This window comes from Nerophis lumbriciformis, linkage group LG04 (genome assembly GCF_033978685.3).
Source record: "Nerophis lumbriciformis linkage group LG04, RoL_Nlum_v2.1, whole genome shotgun sequence".
Classification (NCBI taxonomy): Eukaryota; Metazoa; Chordata; class Actinopteri; order Syngnathiformes; family Syngnathidae; genus Nerophis; species Nerophis lumbriciformis.
Window position 1 is genome coordinate 24,456,487 of NC_084551.2, and position 23,121 is coordinate 24,479,607.

At 39.1% G+C, this 23,121-nt stretch overlaps 1 protein-coding gene across 1 annotated transcript in view; it reads left to right on the forward strand.

Moving 5' to 3' along the window:
• Positions 1–23,121, forward strand: part of dnah5 (dynein, axonemal, heavy chain 5) — a 231,485-nt gene that overhangs the window by 192,913 nt on the left and 15,451 nt on the right. The window contains exons 79-83 of the mRNA XM_061951064.1: positions 5,361–5,510; positions 6,887–7,132; positions 7,955–8,174; positions 12,539–12,744; positions 15,537–15,740. Coding sequence (XP_061807048.1) covers positions 5,361–5,510; positions 6,887–7,132; positions 7,955–8,174; positions 12,539–12,744; positions 15,537–15,740 — 1,026 coding nt within the window. The remainder of the gene's footprint in view (positions 1–5,360; positions 5,511–6,886; positions 7,133–7,954; positions 8,175–12,538; positions 12,745–15,536; positions 15,741–23,121) is intronic.

Genomic DNA, 23,121 nt, shown 5'->3' on the forward strand with positions numbered 1-23,121 from the left:
TGTTCACTATTTTATTTAAGGACAAACTTGCAATAAGAAACATATGTTTAATGGACCCTAAGATTTTTTGTTAAAATAAAGCCAATAATGCCATTTTTTGTGGTCCCCTTTATTTAGAAAAGTATCGAAATAATTTTGGTACCGGTACCAAGATATTGGTATCGAGACAACACTGGCGTGTACTATACAGGGCATCACCACGGAGATACTCGATCATTTAGTGCACTTTATTATATAATGGTCTTACCTGTGGTGTTTTGCTCTGTTTTCAAACATTCTGGAGACATCTACCACTTTTATGAGCATTTTAAACAGTCCAAATTGCATCTGCAAAGGAACCAACTTTTTTTCCAGCACTGAAGGTGTGTGCTCATGAAAGCGAGGCTGCACACACTGTGCTCAAGGCGGGAAAAAATGCATACTTTTCATATAGGAGCTATTTTGATAATATACTATGAATGTAAAATATATATATCATAAATAAAAAAACAAATGGCATTATAAAAAACGCCAACAGAAACCAAAACGCACAATATGTCTAATTATATTTTATTTATGACACACCGAGGCTGAGAATGCAGCTGAGATAGGCTCCAGCACCCCACGCGACCCCGAAAGGGACAAGCGGTAGAAAATGGATGGATGGTTGGATGGATGGATATATATATCATATATCATATAACATATATTCTCCATATTGATGAACACAGAGAGGCAAACTGGATTGGATGTCTTTTTCTGCTTACTTCACAGACTCAATCCACTTTGCACATGTTTAGTAGATCAGCTTAGCGTGTGCTAACAAGTTTGCACCTGTTTTAGTACACGCAAACCTTTAGTAAACCACTACCTTAGTGTATCCCAGCTATGATCCATATATCAGTTGATTACCGTATTTTTCGTACTATAAGTCGCAGTTTTTTTCATAGTTTGGCCGGGGGTGCGACTTATACTCAGGAGCGACTTATGTGTGAAATTATTAACACATTACCGTAAAATATCAAAACATATTATTTAGCTCATTCACCTAAGAGGCTAGACGTATAAGATTTCATCGGATTTAGCGATTAGGAGTGACAGATTGTTTGGTAAACGTATAGCATGTTCTATATGTTATAGTTATTTGAATGACTCTTACCATAATATGTTACGTTAACATACCAGGCACGTTCTCAGTTGGTTATTTATGCCTCATATAACGTACACTTATTCAGCCTGTTGTTCACTATTCTTTATTTATTTAAAATTGCCTTTCAAATGTCTATTCTTGGTGTTGGGTTTTATCAAATAAATTTCCCCCAAAAATGCGACTTATACTCCAGTGCGACTTATATGTTTTTTTCCTTCTTTATTATGCATTTTCGGCCGGTGCGACTTATACTCCGGAGCGACTTATAATCCGAAAAATACGCTACATAATAACTGAAGAGTCTAATTATTAATGTCACATTTTCTGGTAAGGTAAGTCAGTTAAAAATGCTAAAATATTTTATATGTCAACGATAAGGGCAGCACAGTGGAAGAGGGGTTAGTGCGTCTGCCTCACAATACGAAGGTCCTGAGCAGTCCTGGGTTCAATCCCGGGCTCGGGATCTTTCTGTGTGGAGTTTGCATGTTCTCCCCGTGACTGCGTGGGTTCCCTCCGGGTACTCCGGCTTCCTCCCACCTCCAAAGACTTGCACCTGGGGATAGGTTGATTGGCAACACTAAATTGGCCCTAGTGTGTGAATGTGAGTGTGAATGTTGTCTGTCTATCTGTGTTGGCCCTGTGATGAGGTGGCGACTTGTCCAGGGTGTACCCCGCCGTCCGCCCGATTGTAGCTGAGATAGGCTCCAGCGCCCCCCGCGTCCCCGAAGGGATTAAGCGGTAGAAAATGGATGGATGGATGGATAACAATAGGTACTGTACACTTCTACAACATGATTTTGCAACTGCAGTATGGACACAAAACACACTAAACAAATTAGACGCACATTATATACTAAGAAACCTAAAGATGAAAAACACACTATAAACAAATTAGATGCACAATATATACTAAGGAACTAAAGATGAAAAACACACTATAAACAAATTAGACGCACATTCTATACTAAGGAACTAAAGATGAAAAACACTATAAACAAATTAGACGCACATTATATACGAAGGAACTAAAGATGAAAAACACACTATAAACAAATTAGATGCACATTATATACTAAGGAACTAAAGATGAAAAACACACTATAAACAAAGTAAACGCACATTATATAATAAGGAATTAAAGATGAGCAAATGTCAAATACTCATAACAAGGACGAAAGATATAGATAGGAAGGGACTGTGGAGAACACAAGGGGAAAAAAACACCATGGCATCATTCTGCTGCTGCAGCAGGGCTTATAAAGGCCTGATTGCCAGATTGCTAACAGGCGCGTGCAGACGGCTCCGCCCCCCTACAAAAAAATAACTCTGAGACAGAGAGGAGATTTGGGACACAGACTGGCACAATGACGACACCAATGCCAATGCTAATACATGGCTACTGCTTTAAAAGCTATATTTTCTTGTGCACACACAAAACTGTGATTAACATGTTTGGGTGATGTCGGAGTCTTATGTTAGAAAACATTGGAAAACGTTTGGTGTTGATAGTCAACCAATTGGTTGCAGGCGTGTTATACACATTTCCGCGAAGTAGGATTATTATAAATAAATCCACCCATCCATTTTCTACCGCTTGTCTCTCTCTGGGTCGCGTGGGGACAGGGCCATAAATACATCCAATATTTTGATTGTTAGAGCATAAAAAATAGTTTACGACATTCAGAGTATGTTTTTAACATAATTAGAGCCCTGTAAACAAGAACTAACACCCATATAGTCACCTTTACACTTCCATCCATCCATCCATTTTCTACCGCTTGTCCCGTTCGGGGTCGTTGGGGATGCTGGAGCCTATCTCAGCCGCTTCGGGTGGAAGGCGGGGTACACCCTGGACAAGTTGCCACCTCATCACAGGGCCAACACAGATAGACAGACAACATTCACACTCACATTCACACACTAGGGCCAATTTAGTGTTGACAATCAACCTATCCCCAGGTGCATGTGTTAGCCGTAGTACCCGGAGGGAACCCACGCAGTCACGGGTAGAACATGCAAACTCCACACAGAAAGAGACTTGTTTCACCCAATATAGAATCCTAAAGTGTGTCCTACTGTAGGTTACAGTACTCACCGCTAGCCCCCAGGATCCTCCAAGCGCCATTGCTATGCCAGTTTCCCGGTTGCTACAACATAACCACGACTTAGAAATGCTTTGTCATATCCTGGGTAATTACTCTAAGTTAGAACTGGACCTCCATTTACTGAAATTCCACGGGCCTTATTTGTTCTGCAAAAACTCAGTCAACTTGACACTCACAGCACGACCATTAGCCGTGTTGTTTGCATCGTCCTCACGCCAAAGGCTCACTAAAGACATGTGGAGCTGATGATGTCGAAAATGAAGTCAATTGAACAGAGTTAATCTCCTCTCCACTAAGCATTACCCGGACAGCTGCTGATAGCTGGTACCGCTAAGTGGCGCGCCGGTACTGGTATGTTACACGTCTCGTTTTTTAACATTTCTCATGCCAGAGGCTCACCCGTGTGGAAATGTGTTATTGAAGAGGCAGGAGTTGAAGATGAAGTGCATCAAAAAGTTCTTCTGCAAAAAGTTGGTCAACTTGATTGTCGCAGTGAAGACACAGTAGCGCCAAGATTAGCTGCTTTGTTGTTCTTTTTTTTAATGTACATTCAAAATACGTCCTTGTGGTCTACATAACATGAGATGGTGGTTCTTTGGTCAAAATGTTGCATAAATTATGTTTTACAGACAGTTTTCAAGCTGCTTTTTGACCGTCTCTTCAGGATGCGACGTTTTGTGGGCGGTCTTATTTATGTGGCTCACCTTCAATAGCATTTTCTCCCTGTCATCTTTGTTGTACCGGTAGTTTTTAGTGCTTCCATGTCGGGCTGGGCGATATGGACGAAAAAGTATATCTCGATATATTTTTACTCAAACTCAATATTTGATATATATCTCGATATATTTTTACTTAAACTCAATATTCGATATATATCTCGATATATTTTTACTTAAACTCAATATTTGATATATTTCTCTATTTATTTTTCGGTGAAAGTATACATATAAATATATTCATTTTTGAGCGATATTCAGTGAAATTGAAGTGGATGACAACTGTACTGTAAACAGTCAGTGGCACTTTTATTAACCCAGTTAGTCAAGATGGGTATTAACAGCACCGAAAATAAACTGTTTAAGTAGCACAGATTACATAACATAAATAAAATAGAAAAATATTCTTTCTACATAAAATAATTGACATAGCTGTGCAAATAATACAAAATGTATCAAACTCAGATTAAAAAATACATTTACAGGCAGGCACTTTGTTATTTTCCTTCCTGGTTTGATTACCCGCCCTATCTTGCCTCTGTTGGCCTGTCCCTAACCAATCATGACTCATCATAGTAAACAACCAACCAATCATGGATGTTCTTATATGTGCAAGCACGTCTTGGAAGTCCATGGCAAGTCTACAGACAGATATAGGTCAGACCTGTACGCTACTTATTAGGGATGCAATGATTTTATAGATACCGCAGTTTTACTGTTTCAAAATCTTCTCAATAATGCCGTGACTCGTGGCGGTATCAAACGAAAACTTGGTATGTATTTTTTTTGCTTTTTTTCTGGAGAAAAACGAGCTTATTGACTATGGTGTCAGACTACAGATAGATAGATAGTACTTTATTGATTCCTTCAGGAGAGTTCCCTCAGGAAAATTAAAAATAGCGGCGAGCTCAGTGGCAGACGCGCACAATATTTTGGGACTTACCGTTATGCAAATCCCAAATACACACTAGCAGATACCAGGGGTAAGAAAAGTTGGTTTTGCCTAATATTGCGAACAAAACACCACATACTGTCTCCTCATGGATGCCATTTTGGAGTCCTTATGCAGACACCATAATAATGCCCGTATGTTGAAGCACAGTACGCCTGACTACTGTAGCCGTAATGCTACGACATTCCATCAAGCGGTGTAGCATTATGGAGGATATGCTTTAGGTATGCGTTAGGGTAGGTAGGGAGTATAATGACCAGTACCCAAACACTTGGTACAGGAAGTCCCATGTTCATTACAGTATGTTCCCGAAACACATTAAGACAATTTAGGCAATTACTGACTGTCTTCTGGTGTGCACAGTGAATGTATTTAATCATTTAATGGTTCCTAATTTAACGTCCAAGTAAGCAAATGTATTTTTTGACATGTACCAGCTATTTGCACTTTCCTCACAGATAAGTCGGAATGAGAAGCAGTGGAAAATGTGGTTTGACAAGGAAGCCCCGGAGGAGGAAAAGGTCCCAAATGCATACGATCAGTCTCTCGACTGTTTTAGGCGTCTGCTCCTTATTCGCTGCTGGTGTCCTGACCGGACCATAGCACAGGTTAGTAATGACACTCCAATCATTTCCTCATACATTTTCTAGCGCTAATCCGATTTAGGATTACAGGAGATCTGGACTCGAGCTCAGCTGACTTCAAGGGAGAGTTAGGGAACACCATGGGCTGGTTGCGAGGAGGGATATAACAATATAACGATATTACGTGCTGGCCCCACTATGGACTGGACATATGCGGTCCCTCATTGTATCCCATTGGGTTGAGTTTTTTCTTGCCCTGATGTGGGATCTGAGCCGAGGATGTCGTTGTGGCTTGTGCAGCCCTTTGAGACATTTATATAGCTCTTTGAGGGCTATATAAATAAACTTTGATTGATTGATTGAACGATAAACGGTAATGATGATAACTGCGGTAAAACTCCTTATGGTTAGTATTACCGTGTTAAATTAAAATGATCGAAAAACGGTGATTGATAACTTATGGACTGAGTAGCACTAGCCTGCTAGCTCACGTAATAGCTATCAATAAACAAGTGACTTTAATGTCTTTCCCCATTAAGAAACAGTATACCCTAATCTAAACTTATAAAAAATACATTGTCTAAAAAACTAAGAAATTCTGACTGACTGGTTTCATAACATGTAATAAAGTATATAGATAATATTTGATGTCATTTACCTTCATTCCACTCGTGTACTACCTCCTTTATTCTACATTTCTCCAATGAAGTTTCAAAGTAGTAAGCAGCTGAGGCCGTTGCTTTGAGTCCGGATGAACACTTCATACTCCTCCGTGAATACATTTAAAAGAGTGGGAGAAAAACCTATTTACACAGATCATTTGGAGAACAGGCAAACACGACACAAAAATCCCAGCACAGATTCAGTGCCACTTGCATCACTATAAAAGGTCCTATACCACAGAATTAGGCACAGTTGAATAACTCCTATGTGAAAAAAAAACAGAGCAGTAGCAGAATATTCTAGATGAAACAATAGGACTGGAGGGCTGGAAATTTAATTAGACTCAGTTTTTTTAAGTATCTAAAAATCTCTTAATTTACATTAATATCTCTGCTGTCCAAAGCGTTTTAATAAATGAAGACAGACAGTGGGTGCTTCTTTATTGAATTTCTGTCAGAGGAGTTTTGGTTAATGGACATTTGCTTTTCTTTTTGGATTTGTACGCTCCTTTTAAGCCTGAAGTAGAGTTTTGTGGTCACAAACAGTAGTGAAGCTGTCCTTGTCTGATCCCTTAAAGCATTGTTTGACTGAAAAGACTGGAGAGCAAGGAACTAAACATCGAACCTTTCACTTATCAGTCATTCCGACTCAAAGCAAACCTGTTTTCACAGGGTCTTGCATTGTCCGAGCACGTCTTTGCCTCGTTTCTCTCACACAACTGTCATCCTCTCCTGCAGGCCCGTAAATACGTCATGGATGCAATGGGGGAGAAGTATACTGAAGGAGCCATTCTTGACTTGGAAAAGACTTGGGAGGAATCAGACTCACGCACGCCTCTCATCTGTTTCTTGTCGATGGGTTCTGACCCAACCGATTCCATTATTGCTCTGGGGAAAAGGCTGAAGATCGAGACCAGATATGTCTCCATGGGACAAGGGCAAGAGGTCCATGCCCGCAAACTTCTGCAGCAGAACATGGCAAATGTAAGTGAATGTGCCTTTCTTTTGAGAGCTCTGCTAACCAGTGTTGCCAACTTCGTGACTTTGTCCTTAAATCTGACAACTTTCCGAATCCTCATTGCAACATTTTTTTTCCCAAAACCGACTAGCAACAAATCTAGTGACTTTTTTGGATGTTTTGGAGACATCAAAGCACATATCACTCTGCAGCAAATGTTCTCAACGAGCAGCGGCTGTTTCGCTGTGAGCCGCTCCTTACAGGCAGTCATGATGACCGTAGCCTCACGCAGCAGTCCCAGCTGCAGTCAAAGCAGAGAAGAGACCCACATTGCAAATAGAATGTGCAAATCTTTCCAGCTTGATTTATAGAGCGAGATGCGAATGTAAATGTTTCTTTACTTCCATGTCACGCTAAAATAAGTTATTCCAGTTTCCCAATCCTATCGTTCATGTTAGTGAGCCAGTAAAATTGGTTTGGTCGTAAATATCACAACCCTACATTTTGATCAAATGTATACTAAAGCATTTAACATTGCAGAACAAAATTTAAGAAAACAAACTGAGAATCAACAGAAAAAAAGTTGATTTACAGTTCTAATCATATGGAGCATTTTTAAACATGCTTTTTGTCTCTCCAGCGACGTTATTCCTCTCTCCTACAGAGTCATTTGCAAACAGTTATGCAAACGAGGCGATGGTGTCATGTAATGACTTCGATTGACTTTTAGGAGAGCCAATAGCTACTTTTCTTTTTGTGAACTGATACAATACACTTTTGGAATGTCTTTTGGAATATTAGTTACATATTCTAAGTTCATGAACATACAAATTATTCAATCTCTTCAGGGTGGCTGGGCCTTACTTCAAAACTGCCATCTGGGTCTGGACTTCATGGACGAGCTCATGGACACAGTAACAGAGACAGACTTTGTCCACGACAGCTTTCGCTTGTGGATGACCACCGAGGTCCACAGACACTTCCCGATCACTCTTCTTCAAATGTCAATCAAGTTCACCAACGAACCACCGCAGGGCTTGAAGGCGGGGCTTAAGAGGACCTATGGAGGTATTTTGGTTTCTTATGAGTCGAAAACAATCAGTAGTAGCATGGGTACAAATATTATCTTAAAGCAACCCTTAAATGTGGGCATTCCCTGTCAAATCTGGCTTTCCGTGTATTCTCCCATCAACTCTAAGAGGAACTGCACTTTTTTGGAATTTACCCATAATTTACAAACTATATGTAAGACAAACACACATAAGTTTTTCTATTTTTATGTTAACTATACATTTCAAAAACGGCACACATTTTTTTAATGGGCGATTAACGCGAAAACCTCCTTTTTGACCCTCGGGCCATGCCACAGCTAGGGGGAAATTGGCTGCAGTCCACTTGCTACTGATGAGCCACAAGCGAGCCGAAATGGACAAAATAAAGTCTACTTTATGGAAATATCAGGTTCAAAGCTATGGCAAGTTGTTCTTCTGACAAGAAATTACTATTTTTTGCCGTGAGAATAGGCGACATCTATGCGGCAAACGTTCTAAAGCTTCACTTCCGTGTTCAGATTACGGTTAAGGTGCACTGATAACATAACATTTAGATTGTTACTGTGACTTATTTAGTAATAGGGATGACATAAAAGCTCAACAGAAATGAAAGTCCATCGGCAGGAATTCGAACGGAGACTTCTTTTTTTTAATTGCAAGCAGTCGATCCGACATCAAAACATGTCAAGACCCTTTCTCAAATCACTTTTCGGCTTCAAAATAAAAGTGCTACGCCATACATCCGGTTTAGCAACATTTACAAAATGAATTTTTTTTACATTACGATCATGCTTTGTCAATAGGGATGGGCACGAGATCTGGTATTTTTTTGCCACCGACCGAAACCAGTCGATACTGTACAGAACACCGATTCACGTAAACTCCAGCCGTGCCATGTTTCAGTGCCTGGGTTGCGTGTGACGCCACATCTGTTTGAATTAGCACTTGCAAGTGGCGAGTACTTGCTAGCATTTGAGAGGAAATCAGGCGATTTCGAAGCGGACATTCTCTTGGTAATTTCGCAACCCATCAATGTTTCATGACAAACACCCAACCATGTCAAATAGAAAACACTCTAAAGTGTGGCTCGTCTTTTCCAAAGGCGATGCCGATGCAGATTACGTTTGCAAAAATCAAAGCAAGTGGCAGGAATACTTCCAATCTGAGAAAGCACCTGGTTAAACATGTCTTGTCATGGCTGAAGAGTGCAGCCAAGTTAGATGTACGGCTGCAACTCCTGTATATGGCACCTTTAGCGACTCGAAATGGCGTTAACATTTGGTGACGATAACAGCGACATCATTATCCTCTACGTCTACTCCAGGTAGAAAGCCTACTGTATAAAGAACACGTTAGCTTTGCATTTTAACTTGCAATAGTTACCATAATCAGCTCGGTTCCTTGTACTGTACTTTGTAATGTTAATGAAAGTTTTTGCTTCACTTTCATTTGTAGTTAATACTTTTGAAAAAAAAACAAAAAAAACAATCGTTTTTTAGGTCTGCCTTAATTGCCTCCATGAACCCCCATTACATTTTCTAGATGGAAAAAGAAAGAAGTACATAGAGCCAGGTTTTTTTGCATTGTTGTAGATTAGTGTTTTTATTTTGAAGAAATTTGCAAAACAATTGCAAACATATTACTATACAAACACTTGGATATTGTTTTGATATATTTTATGATCGATCAATAAAGATAAATAAATGTTACACTTAAACATTTTAAGATTTTATTATTACACAAATATTTTTTTACCACAGGAACACACACAAATACAAGTACTAAAAATTGGTACCGTTGAGTACCGGTATTGATTCCCAAGTACCAGGAGTACCGATTTAAATGTGAAAGGTACCATCCCTATTTGTCAGGGATGTTCTGTAATAATATTCTGTGATATTTTCACCTAAATAAATGCTAATACATCAGTTGAGGAATATGTGTAAATTATTTTATAACATGTGCTGGTCAAGTCCTCAATTACAGAATGATGAGCAGAGTGAATATTACATTTTATTATTTAATAGGGAAGGTTCAAACACGGCCATGCAAAAATATGAAGACTATTAACTTGTACAACATGTAATGTACAGAATATCAGAAGCATTTATTCAGGCAGAGATCACAGATTACAGCTGGGATAGGCTCCAGGCCCACGCCCCCTCCCCCGACTCCAAAAGGGACAAGTGGTAGAAAATAGATAGATGGATATTACAAAACATCTTCGACAATCAAAGCATGACCATAACAATCCACATGTTGTGTTATTTCTGCATGAAACTGTTCTTTAAACATGGAAGTGTAGCTCCTCCTCTGAAAGCAAGTGCTCCTAAAGCAGGAACACAAATTATGTATTTATACAAAATCTGGCAAGACACCAACACACAGTAGGCATTTTTTTTGTATTATTATTGTCATTAAATCATGTTGTCCTTTTTGTAATGAGTTGTTTAAAAAAAGCATAGAGTTTAAAATACATTTCATTAAAGCAAATTCATTGTCCGTTCAGTGTTAAAACTTGAAAATGATCTGCAATTAATTTTGGGTTTTAATCTATTAACAATGCGACTAATCACGATTACATATTTTAAGCGTTTGACAGCCTTAATATATACATATATACATATACACAGATATATACACATATACACACATATATATATACATATACATATATACATAAACGTCATGGCTTCACAAAAGTTAGTACTGAACAGAAGGCCTATAAAACAATACTATATTATCACAAATAATATTACGGTGGGTATAAGTGAAACAAATTTTTATTCGCATATTATTCACATCCAGCTAGGAAGAAGAAGCTGCTGTAGCGTGCATATACACCATCACCATGGCGACACACGTTAACGTGACAAGAACTGCCTGGACTGATACTGCCTTTTCTTGTTCATGGTTTTCAATGACATCTACAAGTTTTACTAACACTCCTCGCTGCAGAATTTTTACACAACCAACAAAAAAATGCGTCACGACAAAGTTCGCCTCTTTAGTAATGAGTGAGCCCACCTTAATTCCAAACTTAATCACTTTTGCCTAATTCACGTGGAGTGGGTCGTGTCCACAGGGTGAATGTGGGAATACGAGTGATGAGACAAATGTGCGTAACTTTTAAGTACATAAAACACCTCTTAAACTTTAACGGCGGAATATGGCCCTGTATGGACAAAAGGAATGAGTAAATTAAAGTAATAGGAGTTTAAAAATGAATAAAAACAACATTTTTCAAGATAATTCTTCAAAATGCATTGGCGAGAAGAATCATTTAGATAAGGGGCTGGCCAAAATGATAAATGGTGGCCCATCCACAAAAGAAACATTAACCATCAAACACACGTGCACACACACACACACACACACACGCACACGCACACGCACACACAAACACACACACGCGATTGAACAGGTGGAGAAATTAATGAAAATGCTGTGCTTACTAAAAATTCTATTTAAGGCAACCTGCTCTCGCTCTCAGGTGGACTGGATTGTTACATGTAAATAAATGCTTAGCTGGCACATAGCAGATGGTTGCCAGTTGGTGCACAAGTTGAATGAATGAATGTGAATGCGACACTTGCAAAGTTACCAAACTTGTTACATTATTCAGGCAATTTCATGCAGTTAGACTACATGTGTTTTGAATGTGGTTGTGCTGCGAATAAAGATTCCCACATCCTCTTCTGCTTTGCCAGGCATAAATATGGTGGGCATGAATTAAAATGTAAACAGATTGATCCGTCATTTATCATTACAGAGAGGTACAATGACATGGGGGGAAAGGAAGTTCTTGATTAACATTTAAGATGTTGTTTGATTTTTTTTTTTTAATGCTTGAGAATCATCCTGCAGTTATTCATAAAATTTTAACACCATGTAAGGTTCTTCAAACTTCAAACAAGCTTGTGACTATTGTGAATATGAAGAAAAAAAATAATTAATATTTATAAACTAGCTGTCTCTTCTTGCCTGAAGATGGAAATAGATACCCAGAGTTGCTGCATGCTTATCTTCAACTCCTGAATTCTGTTTTAGTGGAACATTTCAATTCTTTATGAGATTAGAAATACTGAGCACCTAGAATTATTCAAATCCCATTTTTCCACATACATCGTATCTGGCAACGGCCTTTATTTTGTGCCTTTTTGATAGCAAAATCTAATTTATTTTCCGCAGAAGTAAGCGACCTGCAGTTTCAAATGATTTCACCACACTAACATCATTACCCTTTGTGTGATTTGTATGAGGCAAGTTTTTTGTGCTGCTGTCAAACTCCGCAATAATAACTGTAAAAAGCTTACTGCACTGTAAGACTCCAATTTTACCCCTGCAACTCATGCGTTTATCTATGATTCCCCTCGCCAGGTATAAACCAGGACCTTTTGGACGTCAGTAATATGGCCCAGTGGAAGCCAATGCTGTATGGGGTAGCCTTTCTTCATAGCACTGTACAGGAAAGAAGGAAGTACGGCCCCCTGGGATGGAACATTCCTTATGAGTTCAATCAGGCAGACTTCAACGCCACTGTGCAGTTTGTTCAGAACCACCTTGATGACATGGACATCAAAAAGGTAGGAAAATTGTCACAAACACAAGGATTGGTAAATAAAGGTGTCCGATCCCATATCAATTTCGATAATGGTTCCATATCGGCTTGGATCTAAAATCTCAGATATAAGCTACAATACAAGCAGTTCTGCAGCGTGTTTACTTGTGTAAAGGTGAACAGGCACTTAACTCCAAATCATACTTGCCAACTTTGAGACCTCCGATTTCGGGAGGTGGGAGGTGGGGGGCGTGGTCGGGGGTGGGGCGGGGGGCGTGGCTGGGGGCGTGGTTAAGATATATATATATATATATATAAAAAATACTTGACTTTCAGTGAATTTTAGCTATATATATATATATATTTTATTTTATATATATATATATATATATATATATATATATATATATATATATATATATATATACATATATATATATATATAAATAAATAAAAGAAATACTTGAATTTCAGTGTTCATTTATTTATACATATACACACATAACACTCATCTACTCATTGTTGAGTTAAGGGTTGAATTGTCCATCCTTGTTCTATTCTCTGTCACTATTTCAGAACACACACATTATACAAATATACATTATAAAATCAATAAGAAAACGGGAGCTCTAATTTGGGAGTCTGAATTAGGATCAGAAGTTCCTATATAAACATTGCGCACTCACGTCGCCTTTTTGTATTGATTACTGCAGCTGTGCACTGGATTCATTCACAAATACAAACTACAACTCACAAACACTTTAGAGTTAGGCTCCACCATCAGAATGTGTACTTAAACTTATAAAGATCACATGGATATTATTCAGTGAGTTGATTCACCAAAACTAACCTGTTATACAGGAGGAATTGCACACAGGACGTTTCAATTGTTCACAGACTGGTCGCGCTCATCAGAATGACAAGACACTTCCGGTCTGCAGGTGATAGCATTCAATTGGGAAGAAACGCCCTACTGCCCCCTACTGACCAATGTGAATACTGATACATGTGTAATGACAGCTCCAAAAACGAATTCAAACCACAAAATAAAATAAATAAATCAACACAAAAATGTGACACATTATGGGTGGGTCACATATGCATGTACAGTAGATGGCAGTATTGTCCTGTTTAAAAGTGTCACAACATTGCTGTTTACGGCAGACGAACTGCTTTACGGTAGACGAAAACTTGACTGCTGTTGTTGTGTGTTGTTACCGCGCTGGGAGGACGTTAATGAAACTGCCTAAAAATAAACCCACATAAGAAACCAAGAACTCGCCCTCGATCATTAGCTGTTTATATTGTGGGAAAGCGGACGTGTGAACAGGCTGTCAACACGTCACTCAGGTCCGCATGGAGCTGGAGGGGGCGTGGCCTCCAGCTCCGCCTGAATTTCGGGAGATTTTCGGGAGAAAATTTGTCCCGGGAGGTTTTCGGGAGAGGCGCTGAATTTCGGGAGTCTCCCGGAAAATCCGGGAGGGTTGGCAAGTATGCTCCAAATGTCCTCCAATAAGCACATAAGTTCAATTGTTTCTTGTATGTTAGTGAAGTAATTTCCAAAAGGCAAACAAGATAGACTGTAGGCTACCAGGAGGTAGCAGATACACAACAGCTAAGCACAGAATAGCGCCCAAGCTAGACAAACGTAATATGTGTCCTTATTTGAACAATACCGCAGTCCAAAAGATCTTAAAGCAGGGGTGCCCAAATATTTTTTCCTCTAAGGGCCAAAGTGAAAATGTGCCAATGGTCCGCGGGCCAAACAGCGGTTTTTACCATGCCACAGCACCACCAGTGAGGAATTTAGCCTCACAGCGCCATGTATAAAAATAAATTGTGTGCCTAATTCAGTTAACATGCAACTCTGCTTTTTATGTACATTTTTAACCTCAAAACATTCAAAAAGGTAATTTTCTGCAGGTTTCCAGGTGTTGTTCCATAACAAGTTCCTCCTAGATATTTCACCTGATCACATTCAAACATTACTCAGACAGATTAGACGATGCTAAATTTTGAAGCATAGAGGTTTTCATTACAGGACGTGACCAAGATTATCCTTTTCCACAGAGCGCTAACAAGTCTCAACTTTACCGTAGAGCAGGGGTCTCAAATTCAAACGCAACTAGCTAGCCTGTAAAAAAATATATATATTTTATGATGAAAAATAAATGGCAGTTTTTCATCATTTTTTGCAGTGCATTACTATAAATGGAAAAACAGTACCACTTTAATTTTTACCGCAAAATTCTGCCGTTTGAGCTGCTACTTTTTTACCGTAAAATATAAGTTCCTGTTTTTACTGATGATTTTACAGTAAATTTCCAGGTTTTTACAGTAAAATCTACTGACTTTTTGACTGCGGCGCCTTGCGTCAGTGATTGTGCAGCCTAAAAGAGGTCAGTATGAATATTTGGTAGCCACCCTTTGGTGGGCCAATCGAAATGACACGACGGTAACAATTTGGCCTTTGGGCCCGACTTTGGGCATCACTGTCTACACACATTTGGTTTAAATCATATCCTCTTGAGAACCAGCCTTGTTTGTTTTTGGTCTATTTCTTTAGTCAGAGTGATACATTTCAGGAAAAAAAAAATCCCTGGTTTGCAAAAAGCTGGCTCTGAGGAGAATATATTTCAATATACTAATCAATATTGACAGTGCTTTTGTAAAATAAAAAAAATGTAATGCCTTTTATTGTCACTATATGCGCGTGTACAGATTAAACCCATATTATTTTCCGGTTGTTGCACAGTCAGTAATAACTATAAATATTGTAAATTAGTGCTAATGTAGTTGCATGTCAATTGTTCTCAGGGCGTGTCATGGAACACAGTGCGCTACATGATTGGAGAAATTCAGTATGGCGGCCGTGTGACAGATGACTATGACAAGCGTCTCCTCAACACCTTTGCCAAAGTGTGGTTCAGTGAGGAAATGTTCGGACCTGCTTTCAACTTCTATAAAGACTACAGCATTCCCAGATGTTTAAATGTTGACCAGTATCTTACATATATCCAGGTAAGGTTCCTTGTGCCTTTTACTTTCTCCTCTTGCCAACTGTCAGTGATATCTTTAGGTAAAACTTACATTTTACTGCCCTCCAGATTGAAACCATTATAGGTGATGTTCAGATTTAATGCAAGCCTATTCATTTCATTACAGATAATGTATGATTTATATCAGTGCTGCACTGCTGTGTGCGTATGCTTTGGGCAGTTCCTGAGCTAGTTTCATTAAAGCTTGTTTCATTATGATGGATGTTTCGGGTTGCCATGGGCCCTGCGAGCTCAACCTCCCAAATTGAGGATGAAAAAGACACACACGCTCACACAAACACACACACACAGGACTGAAACACAGTATATACATATTTTTTCAACCGTTTTCTCACAGACAAAAGGCCCTATAATAGTCAGTTTCTATATGTAAGTGCTTGTCCACACCTTTGTTTATGTGAATGAAATACAGGAAGACAAGACTGAAATCATAATTCCTCAAAAGGCAATAGAACAACTACAACAAAGCAACAAAATGTAAATCTTTTGATGACATGGGGGTGAATCATCCATTACGTTTCTTGTTAAATGAGCCGGCTTGTCTCTCGACGTTGATCTTATGTACAGGCAAGGTGCGACAAATGTTTTGGACATAAACTAGACCACAACAGATTTGTTCACAAGAAGTGTTTTTTGGGCCAAAGTAGATGCTTGACAGAGCTATGAGTTAAAATTGTTAATATATAATAATATACAGGTGAAACTAAAAAAATATGAATATCATGCAAAAGTCCATTGGTGTCAGCAATTCAAATGTGAAACTGATATGTGATGTGAACTCATTACATGAAAAGTGGGATATGTCAAGCCTTTTATTTGTTCTAATTGTGATGATTATGGCTTACATTTCTTGAAAACCCCACATTTTCTGAGATTTCCAGTTCAAGGTTTTTATAGGCTGAAAACAATAATCATCAAAATGCTATCAAAACAAATATCTTGAAATATATTGAGTAGCATCTTACGAGCCTTTGTCATATATTAGTCTCACCTGGTAAATCTCATTTCTGGAATAAACAAACCTTTGCACAACCTTCTAATTTATGAGTGTCACCTGTGTATACCGGTTTTCAAAAAATATCACTTGTTTGATCCTGATTCTCTGTATCCCATGGTAGCTTGTTGATTTTGCTGTGTTTCCAAAGGATATTTGGCCTTCCTGGAGTGCATAAAATAAATACAACTGTTGCAATAGTCACTGAAATGGAGAGAATAACTGCTTAATGCATTATTAAAACCTGTTTTCTATCCCCTCCTGCTCCGGCCCGGCTGCACTAAATGATAATATAAATACATTTAATAAAGTCAAATACAAATAAGGCAACAAGAGAAGTATCCTACACTTCTTTTTTGTAAAGTAAATCTGAACAGCCGACATGGGCATTTACATCAACTATATGATTTGCCTGAGAAGCTGGACAGGACAAGACAAAAAAAAAATAAAAAAAAATTAAAACCTGTTAAGCTTGAACTATTTTATTTTTTTTATGTTCAGTGTTCGGTCAAATTTAAGTCAAGTGTTTCTCGGGTTAAGATGAGTGATACATCACCGGATTCTGAACAAGTGAAGTGGTTGATTTGTGAATGGCACCTGAAGACAATGGAAAGGGATACGCAAATAATACACTCAAGCAATTGTTCTCCATCATAGAGGCATAGTATAAATGTACACTGGAACATTTTATAGGTCATGCCTCAGATTTGTTAACTGCAAAAACTAGATGGCTGCGTTATTGAAGTCTGCAGGTTGGCAAAAACAACAACATAAGTGTGACCAGTTTCCATTGGGCTCAATTAGACATATCCAGATCCCGATTATGGAATCAGGTCGGGCCCCATATTTCCCTTTTACTGATTGGTAAACGGCTGATGAGCTGACGAGCCCAGTCGATCTTTGCGCAGCTGTGTCCCAGTGTTTTCATGTCTAAAGATTGTATTGATGAGAACGATTCCCTCAAAAAGGATGCACGCTCAGGAAGACAGTTACATTTCCGGATTCTTTGGTCCAGACATGCAGGAGGTGTTTGAATTCCAGCAGGATGCGTGTCTTGCTTGAACACCTCCTTCATCGCGTTGTTTAACCACAGTGCTGAAGATACTATAACACTTCTAAGATATTACTAATCCTCAGCCCCATGGCGGAAAATTAACAGAGCTTCCTCCAAGTATCCTCCTCCTTATCACTGGAGGACTAGAGGCAAATAAATGCTACACACACACTCCGAGCAGGACGACACAAGAAACTAACCACTAAAGTTTCAATGTAAAGGAAGGGTGATCGAACCAGATGTCCATACTATCGATTCCTAATATAGTATCTGTATATAAACAATATTAAAGTGATTAGATCGATATTTTTCTTTTGGGTCGTTTTTGTTACTGTTTACAAACTCAGGGAGTAAGTCTCTGGTTAAAAGGAAGGCTTTGAGGGCAAACTAATGATTTAAGAGTAGTTTTTGCTTTAATTTAGTTATTGTGTACAAGCCAGTTTATATTGTTAAAAAATTGTAAGTAGCAATTATTACCACAAATATACAAGCAAGTTTAGTGAGATATGCTTTATAAAAACTTGTTTTTGTGTTTACTTTAGTTATTTACAATCAAACATTGTAGTTTATAGTCTGTTGTCAAAGTATTGGATCAGGACTGGAAATAAGATTGGATCTAAGGCCTAACAATCGGATGGGGATCGGAAGCCAAACATGTTGATCGAGACATCCCTAGTTCAACTAGTGACATAATGGTGCAATTAGGTATGGAGACCATTACAATAGGGCCATTGGTAGTATAGTAGTTCACATAACTGACTTGTCAGAGGATCCTGCTGGTCTCCAAATGGATTGGACTTGCACATGAAGTCGGTACCTGGGGTGACCACTCCTTATGCATCAGTCAGTGACGTCTCTGCGCCCCGATGTGTCTACATGCAAGAGGATCCCCTGCTGACCCAATTATGGACTGGACTCTCACATTAACTGTATCCATTTGGCATCCATTGCACCGGTCACCCAGGGGGGGTCCCCACATTTGCGGACCTTTCTAGTGTTTCTCATTGTGCCCATTGGTTTTAGTTGTTTCTTGCCCTGACGTGGGATCTGAGTCAGAGGATGTTGTTGTAGCTTGTGCAGCCCTTTGAGACATTTGTCATTAAGGGCTATATATAAGTAAACTTTGATTGATTGATTGATTGATCAATTCCCACTTAATACCATATTCATAATCACCCTGCTATTGACTGTGTATGTAGACTTGTCCTTGTAAGTCAAGTAAATGTTATTCATACAGCACCATTTCACAAGTTATTTTAAAGCATTTTACACATTAAGCAGGTCTAGATTACTCACAGATCAAATAATACCAATTTCCCTTCACTTCAGAAATGAAAAGACTCCCTTGAAGGAATAATTATCTAATAGACACAAGACTCACAGCCTGATTTATTAAGATCTTAATAGCTACGTGCTAGACAGTGTGTGCAAAAAATAGTGTGTTTTATGAGTGGTTGTGTTGCGTGTGATCTACCAACACTGCGTGTGCAATTAATTAAATGATGATTTCGCGTGCATATTAGGCATCACCCCACTTGAACATTTTTCTGTAATTCATGTTATCATGCTCCTACCTGTGTGCGATGTGTTGAACCAGCAGCGCACATCTATAATCCGTAACTTCTTTTCTGAATCGCAAACTAGACAACAGAAACATATGTACACTGACACTTAATTCTTTGTGGATCACATCACCAGGGCATTTGTGGTTCTGAAATGACTCAAAGGCAAGAAAATGTGGCACAATGAAAGACGTATTTTCATGTTGGAGATATATTATAGTACCGTATTTTCCGGACTATAGAGCGCACCGGTATATAAGCCGCAGCCACTACATTTTAGAAGGAAAACATATGTATAAGCCATAGATATGTACGTTGTGGAATAAGTTGCGAAATGAGTTATTTACGCAGAAAGATTCTGTATATGTTTATTTACATACATTAATGGTTTACAAACAGTGTCTGTAACACGTCAGTAAAATGGCTGATCAAACAAAACAGAAGTCATCGTCATGGACCTGCTCGCTGCGGAATCTAGCTCTAAAACCAGCTAAACAGACTCAATAAAGCCACTGTGACGTTTTGGCGAATTTACGAAGCTGAAACAATACAAAAATAATGCCATTGTAAGTTAATAAAACTAACAAAGATACTCGTAAATGTGTTGGCATTTTAACTAATGCTAACAACTCTAGCTTCAATACAGTACTATAACACTCATACACACCACGCATCGGACGGTTGAGTAAGTAACAATTGTTACAGTTATACTGTAAAACTTACAATCGTTGCTTGGAGTGATTAACGAAGAATCCTTTTGAGTATAAATGGACGGTTAGAGGACGGAACGGGACTTTTACTTCCGGTTGATACTGTCAGTCTCTTAAGTTTATCTGTTTGGTTTGTTGAAATTGTTCACACATTGCCCAGTTTTTATTTTTCGATCAATACACAGCGATGCCCAGAAGGCTGGTAGTAACTCAACCCATGCAGCTCCTGAGCTAAAATGAGTTTGACATCCCTGGAAACAGAAGAGCTGAGTGAGCAAACTTGTCCAAACGATGGTGCCATAGCGCGAACAATAACACACCTATTCAGTGTATTTATTTATTTATTTTTAACTATTTGCATTATGATCGTCAGCAAAAAAAAAACAACAACCATAAAATAGGTGCATCTTAGCGTAGGAAAAAAGTAGCGACTTATAGTTTGGACTTTACTGTAATATATTTCCTAAAAAAAAATTAAAATACTAACAACATTGGGAAAAAAAACGCCAGCAGAGACCAAAATACATCAATTTAATTTGTTTTAATCAGCCCCTTAAGTCATCCATCGGCTATACATTTATAAAAGGAAATTGTTGAATAGACAATATGTCTAATATTTTTTTAATTTTTGACCGTCCACCAAAATGTTGACACACATGAGGATTCTTGACTGTTCATCTTGTGTCTGTACAGCACAAACACTGATTCTGCAGCTGTGTGTGGAACTGTCAGATAGCACGTCCTAAATACAACGCTAAATAGTGCTCGCTAAACGTTGATGAGTGTTGGTAAAATACATTGCGCGTGCTAAATAATTATATTTGTATTTTCACCTCCCAGTATTGTGGGCGTTTTGATGATCAGCATATATTTTGCATATCAATGAAAACAGAGACACAAAATTGATTGTGCGCCTTATTCTGCTCACTTAACAAACGCAGTCCACATTGTACGCATGCAGTAGATCAGCTTGGCGTGTGCTATCAAGTTTGCACATGTTTTAGTACACGCAAACCGTCAGTAAATCAGTGAGTCTGGGGCACCTGTCTGTCCTAGTCAGTTGGGTTCAGATAGGGACATTGTAGTGTGCCACACTTCATCCCTGAATTGACACACAGATCCTTTGTTTGGGACAGTATCTCAACACAACCTCTTTCTTCTAATCACTATGCTTCAAATACAACAGGTAGTGTGAAGCACACAAAGCTTTTTTTTTTTAATATACTGAAAAAAACAGTGGCTTGCACTGTTTGAATCTACAGGGACACATGGTAGTCTTTTGTTCCTGCAATGCATTTAAAAGAAAAACATACTTGCCGTGATGTGAAAAAATCCGGACACCGCATGCTGTAACTATTTTATTCCTAATCTCACACAGACAACCGGGTGAACATTTGGTAAAACATGCACCCCTACTGTGTTGCCTGATCTTTTGTTGTTCTGACACCTACATCACATGATGACACTTTTGTTTAAGGTCCAAGGATTTAAGCCCATACGTTGACATCACATTTCAAGTATGACCACTACATTTGCTATATACACTATATTGCCAAAAGTATTTGGCTACCTGCCTTGACTCACATATGAACATCCCATTCCTAACCCATAGGGTTCAATATGATGTCGGTCCACCTTTTGCAGCTATTACAGCTTCAACTCTTCTGGGAAGGCTGTCCACAAGGTTGTGGAGTGTGTTTATAGGAATTTTCGACCATTCTTCCAAAAGCGCAATGGTGAGGTCACACACTGATGTTAGTTCAGAAGGCCTGGCTCTCAGTCTCCGTTCTAATTCATCCTAAAGGTGTTCTATCGGGCTCAGGTCAGGACTCTGTGCAGGCCAATCAAGTTCATCCACACCAGACTCTGTCATCCATGTCTTTGTGGACCTTGCTTTGTGTACTGGTGCACAGTCATGTTGGAACTGTTCCAACTGGGAGCGTGGAATCGTCCAAAATGTTTTGGTATCCTGGAGCATTCAACGTTAATTTCACTGGAACTAAGGGGCCAAGCCCAACTCCTGAAAAACAACCCCACACCATAATTCCTCCTCCACCAAATTCCACACTCGGCACAATGCAGTCCGAAATGTAACGTTCTCCTGGCAACCTCCAAACCCAGACTCGTCCATCAGATTGCCAGATGGAAAAGCGTGATTCATCAGTCCAGAGAAGGCGTCTCCACTGCTCTAGAGTCCAGTGGCGACGTGCTTTACACCACTGCATCCGACGCTTTGCATTGGACTTGGTGATGTATGGCTTAGATGCAGCTGCTCGGCCATGGAAACCCATTCAGTGAAGCTCTTTGCGTACTGTACGTGGGCTAATTGGAAGGTCACATGAAGTTTGGAGCTCTGTAGCAACTGGCTGTGCAGAAAGTCTTTGCACTATGCGCTTCAGCATCCTCTGACCCCTCTCTGTCAGTTTACATGGCCTACCACTTCGTGGCTGAGTTGCTGTTGTTCCCAAACTCTTTCATTTTCTTATAATAAAGCCGACAGTTGACTTTGGAATATATTAGGAGCTAGAAAACTTCATGACTGGATTTGTTGCACAGGTGGCATCCTATGAGAGTTCCACGATGCAAATCACTGAGTTCATGAGAGTGGCCCATTCTTTCACAAATGTTTGTAGAAACAGTCTCCATGCCTAAATGCTTGATTTTATACACCTGTGGCCGGGCCAAGTGATTAGGACTCCTGATTCTGATCATTTGGATGGGTGGCCAAATACTTGGCAATATAGTGTATCTTTAGGGGACTAACAAGCACATTTGTACAATTTGGGTAAGATTAATCTAAAACTGTGTAAAAGTTCCGCCTCTCCTGAGATCATCTGGGACACCCTGAACAGCGAATGGATTGATGGATAGTTAAAAAACATATAACCCTGATCAAGGAAAAGATCAGGGTTATGCACAACCCATAAGGGGTACCAATCCAGAATGAGATGCTTACCAGGCGGTGTCTTATACGTGTAAATGTCTATTATAGATACATTTTCAAGGCACCTCAGGTCAAATAA